This window comes from Artibeus jamaicensis, unplaced genomic scaffold, assembly GCF_021234435.1.
Source record: "Artibeus jamaicensis isolate MK-2021 breed Jamaican fruit bat unplaced genomic scaffold, CSHL_Jam_final scaffold_584, whole genome shotgun sequence".
In the NCBI taxonomy this organism is placed as follows: Eukaryota; Metazoa; Chordata; class Mammalia; order Chiroptera; family Phyllostomidae; genus Artibeus; species Artibeus jamaicensis.
In genome coordinates this window covers 9,637,365-9,655,377 of record NW_026522048.1, presented here as the reverse complement: position 1 = coordinate 9,655,377, position 18,013 = coordinate 9,637,365, and the positions used below count along the sequence as shown (strand labels likewise).

Genomic DNA, 18,013 nt, shown 5'->3' with positions numbered 1-18,013 from the left:
AGCCCTTTTGATTACATTGGTCCCATCGGGTACAAATAAATGCATTGTGTTAGTCTCCTTCCAACAGAAGTATCTTTTAAGAAGTATATGAGATACATTGCTGAACTCAATATATGATATTTCTACAGCATTTTTTTCTTCATCTGCATGTCTAGAAAATGTTTTAAAAATTTAAGGGCACAGCTTATTGTTGAGGAACTCCATTTACTCTTGGTGATCATCTAATGAGTGTGTACACTTATATTTATACCTCACTAATGAAACTAACAGTGAGGTGACTAGTCTTTAACCTGCAGAACGTATTTTAAGTAAGAATATTAGGTAGCTGTAGGCCGTGACACTTCTCATTCTGTTCAAAGGTGAGTGGCTTAGAGAAGGAAAAATGTCCCTGAAATACTTAAGTGCAATATTTGTCTTCATGTCTGCTTCTCTAATACCAACCATGACAAACAATATAAATTTATTTAGAAAAGGAGGTCTTTCTTGTAGTGTATGTAACTACCCTGAGTTTTAGAATCCTATTACTAGTCCATATTTTACATTTTCCATGGACAAAAAATATCAATACTTTTTAGGGCTTCTGTTCTACGCACTCTGTATTAATATTGTACTGTGGGTTCAAAACAGCAAAACTATTCCTTGCATGTTCTTTCCTTCCTTCCTCCAAATAGATCGAACATATAGAGAGAGCACTTTGGTTTTCCTTAGCTTTATTTTTCCTCATAAATTGCAATGCATCTTGGCCTTTAGTGTTTGGATATCATTATTTTTTAGGTGCAGGGAAGTCTTACAATTGCCCATGGTTGGGGCTAGGCAGGACTATCCATGATCAAGGTGACAGAACTCTAGCTCAGTGCAGGCAGAGAATTCGCACTTCCAGAGCCCCATGCAGGACCCTGGGACACATTTTCTGAGAGAGGAGTGTTGAGTACCTTGTGTTTTGGTTCTGAAATATTCTACACTATTTGATCCTTTCAAATCTGTTGGTCAGGAGTGTTGCCTTATAGCCATGTCTGTAACTAAATGAACTCTTGACTATAACTAATTGATCCGAGTTCAAATATCTTTTTTACATTAGGCCAACCAGATGCTTTCACCTGGAAATTTGCAAATGTGAATAGAAAACATGAGTTACTGACACTTTAGAGAAATATTTCATCATTTGTTACTATTGAAATTTTGAAGTTGTCCTGGCTCTGCTTCTCTGCAACCTCTGAGATCTCTAATATGCTACCAGTGAATTCTCCCTTTCGCTTAATCTAGCAAGACTTAGTTGCTTCAGCATGCTTACAAAATAGGTATTTGTGGGGGAAGCAAAGGCATTCACTTCCCATATATACAGCATTACTTAGGTGGGAAAATGTATTTAAAGCTTCTAACATATGTCTCTTACAAGTTAACCTCTGAAATACAACTTGTTTTTAAATTTAACTTGGCATGTAGGCCCTTATTAAATATTTATTAAATGAATAACTGTTGTAGAATTTATGTGATATTTTAATGAGGTATATTTTCTGTGACATTTATTTTGCTTGGAGATAGGCAATCTCTGAACCTTCCAAATGCTAAAGATTAAAAATGCAGAGTTTTAAAACACATTACAGATTACGCACTGAAGGAGGCCCTCAGGATTGCAATGGAAATAAATTAATGAAATCTACAGAGCTTCATTTTTATGTCTTTGAAGTTCTGACATAAAGATTCATTTCTAGTGATGAACTGTGACTGCCCTGCTCCATGGGTAAAACTCTCCTCCAGAGGAGGATGCTGGTAGCTGAGTTGGAATGTTAATTTCATTTTAATGATGTTGAAAAATTGATTTCAAATATAAAATCCATTTTCATTTAGCAGCAATATCCATTCAGGAGAACATAACAAATAAAACATATAAAATATATTACTCATATTACAATTAAAATAAAAAATGATAAATTTGTCAATATATTAAGATTTGTATTATATATAGTTTAATTCATCTCAAGATACAGATTTTTAGCATGAATCTATATCTTAGTAAAAAATTATACAGTGTTAAAAATGCAGGAGGAAAATATTAGCAAACAAGAATTTATTTCAAAATTTCAGAATTTATATTCCTGGAGATAAGTAACCACTTACTGGGTAGTCATGAATTTTAATATGTGCACTGCCTGTCAAGGACTGTCACCAGTGTTAGACAAATGTAATGCTCCTAAAACAGACAGCTTCATATTTAATACCATAGTAGCTATAAAAATTAGCTTCTTGGAAACAAAGTTGAGTGTAAAAATAAAAGTCCTTTCGGTCAATACATAAGACAGTTCAGTCTAAAAAATCTTCAGATGAAAAGTATAAAGTAGAAAAATGAAACATTAAAACACTGACTGGAAACACACCTAACATTTATGAAGCCCAAAGATACAAAGAAAAATCTTAGACTTTCAGAGCGAGGAAGAAAGAGATGTTAAACCCTCCCTGTCTCACATGAAAGAATGACAATCACTGACGGTAGACATGACTGGAAGCAGGAAGGGTAGTACTCTCAAAGTTTTGAGAGAAAACTATTTTAAACCAATAGTTTTATACTCGGCAATTATCAAGTCATTTTAGATGTAAAATATATTTTCAGATCTGTAAGTATTTTGTGAGTTTGCCAAACACCCTATCATCACATTTCTGGAGAGGTGATATAGGTAATGGGAAGTTAAATATAGTCCAGGAGAAAAAAAGAAGGAGGGAAGTCTGGTGAGACATTAGTACAAACACATGTAACACTGATATTTCAAAACTTCTTCTTCAGGCTAAGACACTACAGACATAAAATTTTCATTTCCTTCCTTGTGGGATTATGGTCCTTGATTCCAGAGTAACATTGTTATGGAGTAATAATGTCGTTGACGCTATTTTTAAGGAGAGGTGGGGCTTACACGTCTGCATCTTGGGAGCCTGTGACTATCCAGCTCTTTCTGTGTCTGGTAAGTTTTTCTAATTTGGGAATCCAGTTTTAGGAAAACCCCTTTTTGTCCATATACCTAACTAATAATTTAAATAGTTTAGAAAACATAAGAATAAGTGGCCGAGGTTGCATAATAATTAATAATAAACATTTAATATACTTAGAAACTCTATAATTTGAAAATGATTTATCTTGTCTATCTGACAAAAGTCATTATGTGAAGACACTTCACACTTAGTAACCCAGAAGCCCCAAGGAAGTGTCACCCGAGCCCTGAGGGAGTGCTAGCACTATCTGTCCATTCTCACAAATCCTGGTTACACGTCTATGCTCATGGGGCTTTGGCTACAGGATAGACAATAAAGAAGAAAAGACTCTTCTTCTATTAACTAACTTTGTTGGATTCACTTGAACCCAAATACTACTAATGTATTGAGAAATGTTAGCTTTTATTATATTAAAGAATGTTCTTAACATTTTCTTATAGTAAATGGAAATTATTCTATCTGATACATTTTAAAATCATATTTTGCCAGAACATATTGCAAAATAAAACTCAAAAGTCAAGCGTAGTAAGATTTTCAAATTATATCCAGAATTAAAATTGGCTTCTGACTGTGAGGGTGCTTAGGATTTGAAAAATAATTCCATAAAATTGATATCAAATCAATCCAACCTCATGTAAAGTTAATAACAGCTAAACTTTAAATGTTTTGTTTTAAAAATCATTGTATAATTGGGATGTTTAACTTTAGTAGCTGTCAAAGGACATTTAACTGGGCACCGTAAACAACCAATGAACTATGGTGATGCAGTGCCTCAATATCAGCCGTGTATGCAATGCGGAAGCTGGTCACATCGCCATCACAGACATACCTCAGTACTCGTCAGTTTCAGAACTCGTCACATTTTGATGAGAGAAAATGTTTCAGCACTTGAGGCACTTGCTTGGGACATTGCACTTGCTAGAACTTGTATGAGTCACGACACTGACCCACAAGAGAAAATCCTTCACTGTTACTCATTGGTTTTGGCACTTGTCATGAGCGCCAGAATATATTAATCACAAGTACTGAGGTACCACTGTATATGTAAATATTTCATTGTGGAAAAAATAAAAATTAACTATTAAGAGAAATAAACACAGTCCATTAGCCAGGCTTGGCTTTGACTATTCTTACTACTTGAGACATAAAGTAATTTTCATTGTCTAAAATTGAAAATATTTTAGCTGTGAAATAAATTTTTAATAAATCTATCAAAGGAGAAGATTTAAATATTTTCTCAATAAATAACCACAACATTGAATAAAACAATCTTTGATAGGAATAAATGAAATTAAGAGATTTCAAGCATATTACAGTAATATTTAAATATGCATTTTGACTGATAATTACTAAAAACATTTCACTGTATTTAAAAAATAATTATCCAGTGTTATTTCTATTTTCTGCACAGTATGTGTCTTCTGAATTTGGGTAAATACCTAATTTTTATAAGTGGCAAATAAACGAAACAATTGGGTGAGTGAATTGCTCTGCAACTTATAAGTAATATTTTCTCCTTATTAGTACACAATTGCAATGCAAGTCAGATGGCAAAATATCATTACTGTAAGAGAGATGCTCTCATAGTTATAACATTCAGACTAATCAATTTACTTCATGACTACAGCCAAGAACATTTGAGAGAGAGGAAAAGGTGTTACCAGCCACCAGATTCTGGAATAAGAGAAATCCATTGGTTTTTTAAGGACATGTTATAAACGTGCTATTTCACCACTAAAAATGTTACTATGTATTCAAAAAAAGTTATTTATGGATTCACTTGCTTTCCAATTGCTGCTGAGAATCAAAATTTGCCAATTTTGCAAGTCATGTAAATGTTCCATATTATATGTGAATGAAAAGATTCACTATCAGTTTCCTGACAGATGTAAAACAATCTGCTATGAGTCTAAAATAAATTCACTTCAATCACTCAGAGGAATGCTCTGCTTTGAAAAACCTCACTTTAAGAAGGGGTACTTGTCATAAGAAGAAACACAAAGAGGAATAGTTTATTCTCTCATTTTATCATAGCGATTCATTACCAAATTTAACATCAAATAGATATTTGTAGGCCTACATTCAAATATATTAAATATGTTTGTGTTTTGAAATAACATGAGTATATTTAGAGAAACTTCATTTCTACTCTAGGTGAACTATACTCATTTCAAACTGCAGCCTATTAGAATCAGGAAACGTGATCACTGAATAGTTTTAAGGAATTCCAGGGCAATATATGCTTCTGTCTGTTGGTTTCTTTCTAACTAGTCTCTTTCTAAATTCCCCACAAGTGATGACAAAGTATAAATTAAAGTTAGGAAAAGGAGGAAAAAATCTGCAAACCTACTTTTTCTTCAGTCTTCTGTCCTTCTCAGCTTGAGTTCCAAGTTTGCCTAAACCCAGGGACTCCTGAGCGGCGGCTTCCGTCTCCATGAAGCCTCCTGTGGGGAAGTAACTGTCCGCATTAGCTCCAATACATTGTGTCAGGTCTGAAACAAAATTCTTATACACTTATTTGAGCAATGAGTTAGTATCATATTTCTCCACTTTATTTTTTCATTGCCTTTATATTTCCAAACCAACATGCATAAAATGTCATGGGCACACACACAAACATACACTGAGATTGTGAAAAATGACCTACTCTTGGACTAGACAGTGGCACCCGGTAGCAGTGTAATGCATGTGGCCCGTGCACTGACAAACACGTGAGTCTACAGTTTGCAAGTCTTGGGTCTCTCTTACTATTTTTCCAATGAAACATAAGAGCCAATATCTGTGTTGTATTGAGGTTTTCCAACATTTCAAAAAATTTTAAATATTATATCTATAATGGGATAATTGATAATCCAATGTGTGAATATCTTCAATTCCATGCTGAGAGAATGGAGAGGCATTTCCTGACTTCTAGAGTCATTCCATGTGTAGCTTATGGAACACTTACTCCCCTGCATGACCCCTATGTCCAGTATACACCTAACGTCCAGAATTTTCTATGTTCTTGCAGGTTTTGTTTTGTTAATTTCATTATAATACCTTCAAAAAATTCTAAGTCTGTTTTGAAAAAGACCTTTGTAAAAACTGTTTTTACCAGTAAGTCAAAAATTATTGGGTTTAGTGGCAATTTTATTGGCTTTGGAATCTATTTGGTATGTGTGTGTGTGTGTGTGTGTGTGTGTGTGTGTAATGTATATATTATATACATACATAATATAATGTATATCTCCTTGGAGTGAAAAGAGAAAGAAATATGTTAAGCATCAAACACAGAATCACACATTTTCTAGTGTAATTATTTAATGCAGAATCCCTGTACATAGATTAATTCATATATATTTGTTATAGCTAAAAAATGAGAACTTAATTCTGGGCTCTGTTTTCTCTTTGGTATCGTAAGAACATGAAATATGCTCATTATATTGAAGCAGATTAAGGTATTATTATACCATGTATAGTATGAAATATATATATATATATATATACATCATTTATATATCATTCCGTATACATAAAATGAAAGTGGATTTAAGCTCCAATTTAGCTCAAGATCAGATACAAATATTTAAGTTAATATTAATGCTTACAAAGACTACATAAGAAATTATACCAATATATCAGTAAATAAGAACTCTTAAAGACAACTTTTATTCTCTGTCATTAAAATAGGTATTTCTTGACTTAATATTTGTAGGACTTGACCAGGAACAAATTTTGTTGGTACTGTTTTTCATAATTTATTTTAGCAAATAATTTATAATACTCAATGCTATTAATTTTGGGTCATTAATGTAACAAGTTATTCTTATAAGCTGTAAGAAAGTTCTATTTGACTAAAAACACATTGATGGCTATCTAGATCTTATGCAGGAATTCATAGTTTGGGGATCAAAATTTATTTTATTCAATTATGCACATGTAATTAATACCTAAAGTTTTTTTATTATAAAAGGTTTTTATTATTGGTATCATTAGGAAAGTCATCCAATAGTTAACTAAATCACCCTTGGGGATCATTTTTAAATATGGGATTTTTCCACTATGTACCATGAGTGAATATTTTCATTTTATTTCTCTCATTGGTACACTTGCCTTACTGTATATCTATAAATTATTGTTCACAATCTGCAATTAATAATAAAATTGTACTCTTTAAATATAAATGGAAGTGACTGATTCATTTTAAAGCTATGAAATTTTTCAGCCATACAGCTGAGGAGGGCCATGGAGATGGATGAGACGAACCCATTCAAAACAGTGAGATATTTTCAGCCAGCATGTGGTTGGATTAGACTTTTTATTCTTCAGAACAAACAGTAACAACTAAATTTTGATGCAAATTTGATCAAGAGTCAAAGATTTCAATTACAGAAAAAAAAAATTTTAAATAAAAACTCTGGAAGAGAAGCAACAAATGCTCTAGAAGAATTTTATAAGTCAAAACTAGACCCAGAAAAAACAAGCATTTGAATTTGCTTTTTATAAATAAAATTATAAAAATAGAAAGCATGAGGAGCTTGAAAATACTATAAATACTTCAAAATCAATATCCTTTGAACGAAGAATTTAATAGAGATTGTGGATGCATCCAGTTTGAAAATGCCAATAGAAAGTGACACTTTAATAGAGTAGGTAAAATTATTTTTATGTAACATATATAGGAATATACCCTTAAGCAGGGTCAAAAGTATAAATACATTCATTTTTTAGCCCAATTAAACTATTTCTAGATGAAAAGAACATTCTTTCATAGAACTGATCCAGCTGCCCCGCAGATCCCAAGTTTATCTTTCCACATGCCTGATCAGCTAGCTAACTTGTAAGGTGAGTCTGCTTCATTTTGTCCAGGTATCAGCAAGCTCCTATGGCTGTGTGGACTTTAGGAATATCTATTCATCTATGCTGATACTTTATTCACTATTCATGTGTGGCTATTGAGCACCTGAATTGTGGTTAGTCCAAAGGAAATACAGTAGTATAAAATATGCACAATATTTTGAAAACTCAGTACAAATATATATATGCATATATATACACAATAGATAATAATTTTATCTCATTACATGTTCAAATGATAAACTTTTTATATATTGGTTTAAATAAAATATATTATTAAAATTCATCTCACTTATCTCACTTTTCTTAATGTGGTTATTAGAAAAATAAAAAATGTGACTCACATTTGTGGCTTGCATTATATTTCTGTTGGCAGGGCTATATACAAGTGTCTCTTACACTGGAGATAGCATCAGTCCCTCAGGGAGAGAGTGCAAATATTTACTTATGTTGATGGAAAGAGGTCACTACATTTTTAGATGTCGCAATGACTACAAAGTGAAACTAATATACGTTAAGCAGGGGATAAGGATTCTAAACGTCCTCAATGGGTAGAGAATACCTTGTCTTTCTGAAAATGTCAGGAGTGCCCCTGATGAGAAACACTGGCTTGTGGGTGACTCCTCAGGAGATTCACTGGGAGAGAACAGCATTAATTCCATCCATCTCATGGAAAAAGGAACTTAGGCATAAAGGGCTTGAGTCTTATGATTCAGTGGACGCTCAGATAATAAATTACATGTCGCCTTGTCCATAGCCCCGTGGCAGTTGCACATACTAAGTCCCAAGCCAAAATTCTTGTCCTCAAAGTTCTCTGGTCTATTTATCTTCAAGTATACTTTTATAAGGACTTTGGGGATTTGGAAGTGATAAAGACCACTCCCAAAGTGTGACCCAATTCAGTATTTTTTCCAGTCCTTTTTCTATATAAACATGGTAACCTCAAATCAGTGGGGCAACAATCCAGTGGTCCAATCTTACACAATATCATTCTGGCCAGCAGAAGTGAATGGTTCAGTTGTTAGACTACTCTTCTGGAACCAGGCACAGGCCATTGGTCCAGAACAACCCCATAGGTGAAAGTCTCTGAGCTCAGCAGGACATGGAGTAGAGAATAAGGGAGCACCCTGATGGGTAGAAACAGGTCCATATGGTTTAGTTAGATTAGATGATACTGCCTCCCTGGCTGGTCCCAGGCTCTGAAATGTAACAGCAAATTTCAGTGCTTCCAGCAACTGGACCCACACAGGTCTACCTATTTTTTGCTGAGGATGCCCTTCCCTGATGGCAATTCCAGCCTCAGCCTCTCTCAGGCACTAGAGGAAAGCTCTTGGAGAATTTCAATAAAGCTGCTGCAAAGTGTGAGGCCCCCTAGGATCCAGGTTGAGGAATTCAAGGAGAGACCCTCTTATGACTGAATCTATAGCTGGTACTGGTTGAAGATATTTGTCCACTTGGATTATGAGAGCAAATATCTCAATATTGCCTGGGTTTTAGACTCTATTCAAAATTTCTTTCCTGTGGCCCTTGACATACAGGTGTGAAGAAATCTCTGGCACAAATCTGCATTTGAAGGTCTCTGCCTTTCAATTTTTCTAGCAGAAGTCCCTGCTATTGTATAAAAAAAGAACACCTCTAACTCCAGAGGGACTGTGACTGAAACTGCTGCTGGCCAGTAGCTTCATCACTCTTTTATCCGACTTCTCTTTAGTATTATTTCAAACCACTCATTCTATATTTACGCTTGAATTCAAAACTGTCTCCTTAATTGTTTCTGGTCTGTTAGCTCTCTGGAGGATGCACCTGGGCAGTGCCTGGCCCACAAAGAGTGTGTAAAACAATGCACTCATAACTGAAGCTGAATACTGCTTTTTCCAAAGAAAGGCTCTTTAGCCCTGAAGAGAATGAGTCATCTTTAATTGATACTTTGTGGAATTTATATATCTGTTAGTTCCATAGAATCTAGGAAAAACCTAATTTGGGGGTGGGGGAGAAGCCAGCATAGCCATCCAAGTTTTATGTGTAGAATGGCACTTGGTAAATAGTGCTGGTGCAATGCTGATTCTGTTTTTGGCATGATGCAATTGTTTTCTTTTTTATACTCATTATATAGTAGGTCAATGAGCTCAGAGAGTTATAATACATTTGTCAGATGACCATAAACTAAGGGATATGCAGTTTAGTAGGCAAGAAATCTCTTCGAAATGCATTGCTTCTCAGGTGTATTAAAAGGAAATTTGTAAAAGTAGCTCTTTAAACAATCAATAATATGCCCTGGCTGGTGTAGCTCGGTGGATTGAGGGAGGGCCTGTGAAGCAGAGGATCCTGGTTTGATTACCAGTCAGGGCACATGCCTAGGTTGCAGGCCAGTTCCCACTGGGGGACACATGAGAGGCAACCACACATTGATATTTCTCTCCCTCTCTCCTTCCCTTCTCCTCTCTCTGAAAAGAAATAAGTAAAATATTTTTTAAAAAGTCAATAATGTATCCACTTTACATGTATTTAATTGGGGATTCTGCCTGTTCAAAATTAATATATTTTCTTCTTTCTATTATCTTTTCAGAGCTTTGCTGTATGTGGTTCTATTTGTTCAATTCTCCATTCTTGAAGATCTTTTTGTTTTTGATTTTGGTTTCCTCTCTTGCAAAACCTGTCAATGCCATCTTTTCTTTCTCCTCACCATTCACTGTTAACATCAGCTCGGCTGGTCATGTGTGTTCTGTTTTTTATTTTTTATAGTTGTTATTATCAGGGCTCTCTGAAGACCTGGGAGAGCTGGTGTTTCCCAGGTAGTAAACGAATTAACATTAAAACCATCTGGGGCAGATGATTCCCCCAGAGGCAGCACATTTTTTTAACATCTCTACCTTTCCTCCACACTCTATCACCACTTGTGTAAGTGGTAGGGAAACTGCCTCCTAGCATGGAACTTGATTCCTTTAACTTCTAACTTCTACTTCGATACTTGACCCTGGAACTTCAATCATTTCACTTTATGTACTTATCTCTGCTTCAAGCTGCAGCCTCTGAGCTCTGAATTTCCAGTCTCTCCACAGTCAGCTAACTTGCCTGAGTTCTGATCATTTCCTTTGCTTGACAGTTTGGTTTCACATTTCTGATGCCAGCCAATAACCCACTTTCTAACTAACCAAGGAAAAGACCCAAGTTCCTTTCCATCACATTCTCCTTGCCAGTTTGTTCTTTCATGTGGCTTCAGTTCTCGGGCATAAGTCCTGTTTGAAACTCTCGCTTTACACCTACCTCTTCAATTCTGTAGGAAAAGTGCACTTAGATATTCCTTGTAGAATCAAATGTATCCAGGGAGAAAAAAAATACTAGTTCAAATAAAAAACTGAACTCCTTACTTATATCTGTATCCTGCATAAGAAAATTTATACTGTATTCTGTGATTTTTAATATTGCCTTGAATTTATTTAATTTTTATGCATTTATGTGTAATATCCTAAAAAAGTTATAAGCTTGGTAAAATAATCACATTTTAAATTTTGTTAAGTGACCAGACTTGTTCTACGGGGACTAGGAGCTCAATGAGGCATTTTTTAAATTTATTTTTTTTAATATATTTTACTAATTATGCCATTACAGTTGTTCTATTTCCCCCCTTCATTCCCCTCCATCCTGCAATGAGGCATTTTTGATTGAAAGAGTTCCCGGAGTGTATTGTCTGGAGCACGAGACCAGGAAATGAGGGCTGGGAACCCAGACCGACGCTCCTACCAAGCATCTGCAAGCAGCTGCTTTACCTTGATCATCATTCAACTCACATCTGTTTTCTTACAGCACCGAATGTAGGCCACTATGCTATTTTTAGATATTGTCTAAGTCTAAAATTCTGTGATTTAAAAATACAAATACATTCTTTTTTTAGAGGATATTTAGAAGTTGTACTACAGTATTCCTTTAAAAAGCTATATCATCAGCCTCATGCATTTAATATAGGATTTTTAGAATATGTCTTAAGTATATTTTATTGATTATGCTATATTTTTTCCGTTTTTTTCTCCTCTATCTCCCTCCACCACCCTGTGCCTCCCCATCCACCAGCATTCCCTTCCCCCTTAGTTCATGTCCACAGGTCGTACATATAAGTTCTTTGGTTTCTCTGTTTCTTTTATTATTCTTAACATCCCCCCCATACATGTTCTGCCTACCATATATGCTTCTTATTCCCTGAACCTGCCCCCATTCTATCCCTCCCCCTCCACACTGAAAACCCTCCATGTGATCTCCCATTTCACTGGTTCTGTTTCTGTTCTAGTTGTTTGCTTAGATTTTGTTTTTATTTTTTAGATTCAGTTGTTGATAGATTTGAGTTTGTTACCATTTTACTATTCATAGTTTTTGTTCTTCTGTTTCTTAGGTAAGTCTCTTTAATGTTTCATATAATATGGGCATGGTGATGATGAACTCCTTAAGTTTACTTTATCTGGGAAGCACTTTATCTGCCCTCCCATTCTAAATGCTAGCTTTGCTGGGTAGAGTAATTAATCTTGGATGTATGTCCTTGCCTTTTAGAATAGTTCTTTCCAGCCCCTTCTTGCCTGTAAAGTTTCTTTTGAGAAATCAGCTGATACTCTTATAGGAACTCCTTTGTAGGTAACTATCTCCTTTCCTCTTGCTGCTTTTAAGATTCTCTCTTTATCTTTAATCTTGAGTAACTTAATTATGATGTGCCTTGGTATATTCCTCCTTGCATCTAATTTCTTTGTGTGACTCTTTGGGCTTCCTGGACTTCCTGGAAGTCTATTTCCTTCACCATATTGGTGAGGTTTTCCTTTATTATTTGTTCAAACAAGTTTTCAATTTCTTGCTCTTTTTCTTCACCTTCTGACACCTCTATGATTCTGATGTTATATTGCTTAAAGTTGTCCCATAGGTTCCTAAGCCTCTCCTCATTTTTTTAAAATTGTTTCTTCATTCTGTTTAGGTTGGATGTTTATTTTTTCCTTTTGTTCCAAATTGTTGTTTTGAGTACTGGTTTCCTTCCCTTCTCTGTTGGTTCCCTGCATATTTTGCTTTATTTCACTTTGGGTAGCTTTAATTTCTTCCTTCATTTTGTGACCCAGCTCAATCAGTTCTGTGGTATTTCTGATTACCAGTGTTTTGAACTCTGCATAGGATAGGTTGTCTATCTTCTCATAGCTTAGCTCTTTTTCTGGAGTTTTGATCTGTTCTTTCATTTGGGCCATATTTCTTTCCCTCTGAGCACCTGTTATGTTGTAAGGGGCAGAGCCTTAGGTATTCACGGGGCAGGCCAACCCTCTTTGCTGCATTATGATGCTGTCTGTGGGAGAGGGATCAGAGAGGGAACAATGCCACTTGCTTGTCCCACTCTAGGCCCACTTTCCAATAAATTTTCCTGTGACTCTTGAAACTTCTCCCACTGTCACAACCCCCACGGTATCTTACAGCTAGTTTTGAGTTTTTAGTTTCCTGTTTAGTCAGGCCCAATTCGCCCATGCTGTCTGCCCCCTTGCTGTGCATCCTCTCTGCTCTGTTGCCCATCTCCCAGCTTTGCCCCTCCTACTGGTCTAGGTGACTCTTTCTTTAACTCCTTGGTTGTCAGAATTCCATGCAGTTTGGTTTTCTGGCAGTTCTGGTTGTTTATTGTTTTTAAATTGGTTGTCATATGTCTTTTGGTTGTGTGAGGAAGTGAAGCATTTTTATCTACTCCTTCATCTTGGCCAGAACTCCACAAGTACATTCTTATAGTAAATAATTAATGACATATATTTTATTGAAAAAAGAGTTGCTTAACATAGACTTAAATGTTAAAGTTTCATACATTCAGTGTTATTAGGGCTGAAGTAGGCATTTAATGATCATCCAGTCTATCTTTCCAATGCTTGCATCCCCTCCACAACAGATCTTCCTAGTATTTACCTAGTTTTTGTTTTAAACTTACCTAGTTTTTCAATGACAAAGAAGGCATTACCTCAGAAGGCAATTCTTTGTATATAATTCTGACACTTCTGTGTTCTTTTTTACATTAAGATGAAGTCAATCTTTTTACAACTTTAACATTTTGGTTTTAGTTTTATATCCTTACTCAGCAATGAAAAAGCCTAGAGCTCTTTCACATAATAGCTCTTCAAATATTGTAATCAGCTATATCAGTGCATCAGCAAGAAGTATAAACACACTCATCTACTTACCTACTCCTCACCTGAGCTCAGTTCTCTATATCAGCTTAATTATCCCTTTTACCCTTCCTCCAAGGTTATGATATGGCTCTAAAAGTGCAGTAAATGGAAATGGATACTATTCCTTGGCTGTTATCTTATTACAGTGGAGTAGAATGAAAAGTCTTCTCTTATCCCAATATTATGTCTATTAATGTAGCCTACATTTATTGATTAATATATTGACTTTAGTGTCACATGAAATTTCTAATGTTATCTTATAAAAATAAGAATGGGGTATTTTGGAACTTCCGTATCTCACCTTTTAAAAATAGTAATTAGGAATAAGACTATTTTTTATTTGTGATTCTTACCCATATCACTAATCCATAAATCAGATACCTGTGTTGCTGAAATGTTCATGTCCAAGTGATTGGGGGGGGGGGTGTTGGCCAAGGAGAGGGTGAGTCTTAAATATGCCACTAGAGACCTTGAGTCACATCTCTCGATTCATTAGCATTTTTATGGCAGTATTGTTCAACTGATTATAACCCCCGCCCAAAATTGCCATGACTGCAGCTCCACTGTGACATCTGTCCACAGGGATGTCATGAGCCATCCACTAGCTTTCTTATTCTGTCACTGGGTACTTTGTCAATGAAACAAATGAGCTTCATTTCACATGGCTATTTTTAAGCACAGCTTAATTTGTGTTGTTTCAAAATAGGTTGATGCTTTCTGATAAAATTAAAAATAAAGCCAGTCAGGACTCTAATTATTGATGCATAGTCATGGATCCTGGGTTTCAAAGCCCTGTTCCTAGCTGTTTGGATAGGACAGACAACAGCAGGTAAAATTTTCTGGGCCAGAAACATACTGAAAGTTTGGTTTGGTGTTAAATGAAAGGCTGTACATGTTTATGTATTGCTGCTGTTAGTAACACATTTATAGAAATATATTATATGTAGTATATTGAATTTGGTTCTGCAGTTGGGGTTATTGATTCAGTCACATTGACTGAACTAGCACAATTGAAGTTTATGTTATTAACCTAGATTTTTCAGAATGCTATTTAAGGCAGATAACACCCCCTTTACAAATATTCTGCTCTGTGAATTATTAAAATTTCTTTCCTGTTGTTTATCATTTCTGATGGAACCAAGTAGACATTTTAATAGTTTTAATTGCACAGTTTTATTCATTCCTCCAAACCACATTTCATTTAAAGGCATCCAGCATAGCTACTCTCAGGTTAACTTATATTTCTCTGTCTTCTTAAAAAAATATTTTATTTATTTATTTTTAGAGAGAGGGGAAAGGAAGGAGAAAGAGTGGGAGAGAAACATCAATGTGTGGTTGCCTCTCCTGTGTCCCCTACTGGAGACCTAGCCTGTAACCCAGGCATGTGCCCTGACTGGGAATCAAACTGGCAACCCTTTGCTTCATAGGCCCGTGCTCAATCCACTGAGCTACACCAGCTAGGGCTATTTCTCTGTCTGTATAAAATAAATTCTTTAACTAAGAGTTCCAAGTTTTAGGACATGATTCAGAATTTCAGTTTGGTTCTTTGACACCATCGTTCTTTTACCATATTACTTTCCATGCCATTCTTTCTTATCTCTTATTTTCAATGGTAAAAGAAAGAACACTGGCATGCTGCTGTGTCTGAGTTTTCAGATCGAGATATTAGAAATCAGAGTCATTAGAGATTCTTCCCCAGTTTCTACTGAGGCATAAGTCAGCAGCACGAGGTGGCAGTCCCTGAGGTTGGTAAGTTTTCACGGTCTTTTGCTCACAACCTGGATCCACCTTCCAGGCTAAAAGTAGACCTGAGTCCATACTTCTTAAGCAAAGTGCCAGTGGTACCATGCATCTTTTTGGGGGGGGGGGTAGAAATATGGTTTCTTGGGACCTGCTTGTGCCTGTGTTGTTTATGTTCAGTCAAATTTTATTTTGAATAAAGACTTTATATTCTTGGTTTCTCTGAGAACTTTGATTCACCTTCAGTGTAGCATATATACCGCTCCAGAGGTTCCTATTTGTCATTGTCTTCCTCACCCATACTGTAGCCCTTGCCATGCTGCTGATTCTGATCTTGTTTATACTCTGCCGCTATTGTTCTATTGAGTGAAACAAACTTTCAGAGCCCAGAAATCTTATAACTATGGTTAGTTTCTGACTTAGATGGAGTTGATATGAATATAATTGTAATTATTTCCCATCTCTTCTGTTCTGTTGTGTGTCATAGAGACACACAACCCTGAAAATGGGTAAGAATATCTAGGTTTCTAGATGGGCCTACATTTTTCTAACTTTTAACTGTACCTTGGATGCCCTGATTTTGACACAATATTGTTGGTGAAACTTCTAGTGATTCAGGAACTACTCATCTAAGTGAAGAATAAAATAAAAATAGGAAAATCTGAGTGAAGTGAAAAGGCAATTATGCACATTTTTTAAACAGCAAAAGTAAAGTATGGGATCTAAAATGAATATGTAATGTTGGAATATAAATATATAAGATGACTAGCATGTTAGAAAATTAAATATTCAAAAATAATTAACTATCAACACCATTGTGGGTTAGACTATAATATATTGGGAATGACAAATAATTTGCTAAGACTATGAGCAGTTGTCAAGTAAGATAAAAAAAATTAAAACAATTTTGAAATAGACATTTTGTAACCAAAAATAATCATCTTCCCTTTTCTTTGATTATGCCATAATATTTTTGATAGTTTAAGGGGGTCCTTTTATGACAAATGGAAATCTGAGGATTTAATTCTCCTGCTGAGTAACATTTAATCACACAGATAGCTGAAATATTAATTTCCATTGGTTTCTGATGTTTTGAGTGGGTTTCACATTGTGGAAGTTGGGAAAGGCATTTTTGAATAATACTACAATTGTATATTGGAAAAGATTAAAATAATTCTCGGAAGTTATTTTGGTGCCCAGACAGGAAACTAAGCCTGGTAGTTGAGGCATTACTTGTTAATAACCATTTCTTTAAAAAAACAAATGCAGTGTTTAGAAATTTTATCATTTTGTTTAGCACTTACTACTGCAGATAGGGACTAAATTCATTCTCAATAATTTAATTCTAGTCTAAGTATAAGGAGAAGAGGAAAGAATAGAATACACAATCATGACTTAACGGATGATGAATAGAAATTTTAGAAGAAAAAATAAACATATAGGAAGACACCAAAAATAGCTAAGTATATATATCATCACTTCAGAAAATATATTTCACATATTATGTTTGTTTCAATTATATATGTATCTCTCTCTCTATCCAGTCATTCATCCATCCATCGATCAATCGATGTATATGTTTATATAATATCCTAAAGTCATTTCCAGTGATTTTTGTTCAATTAGTCATTGACAATAACTAATTCCAATACAATACCTATTCCCCTATTCCTTCCACCCCCCCCCCCACCTACATGCTGTAGAGTTTGATAGTGGGAAGCTGTCATAGCTTTAAACAAAGAAGCTTTAAACAAAATATAAAACATAGCTTTATATTTTATGCCTCACATGTCATATGCTTTATTTTGACCTAACAATCCTTTTGGTCTTTTGTAGGTTTCTGCTTTTTTCCAAAAAAAAATAGCTGTTAAGTTAAATTCACACAGCTAAGCTTTTATACACATCTATGCTCCAAGTGGCAGAATACGCAATGGTTTTAAGGGGGTTCTGAAATCTATTTCAGTTTTGCAAATTACTAAGACAATGTTTACTTATCAGTAAATGAGAATAACAGTAATAGCACTTTGCTCAGAGGGTTTTTTGTGTCTGTCAGAGAGGCAGCATTAAATAAATGTTAGCTATGCCTATTAATGGAGAGACTGGAAGTACTAAAAGTTCTGCAGTAGAGTATTCTTTTCTTGTAAGTTTTGTCAAACATTTGTTCAGCTACATTGGTTTTATAAAAGTGGTTAAGATGGAGAGTTTGTCTGATAAGAAAAATAAAAAATGAAAAAACAGAAATGAAATGAAATGAAAAACAGAAGGACACTCGTAAGTGACGGGAAGAG

The 18,013-nt window shown here is 35.0% G+C and overlaps 1 protein-coding gene across 1 annotated transcript in view; it reads right to left on the bottom strand.

Annotated features, from left to right (window-relative positions):
* Nucleotides 1–18,013, bottom strand: part of PPFIA2 (PTPRF interacting protein alpha 2) — a 467,265-nt gene that overhangs the window by 51,894 nt on the left and 397,358 nt on the right. The window contains exon 21 of the mRNA XM_053658775.1: nt 5,333–5,426. Within this exon, the coding sequence (XP_053514750.1) occupies nt 5,333–5,426 (94 nt within the window). The remainder of the gene's footprint in view (nt 1–5,332; nt 5,427–18,013) is intronic.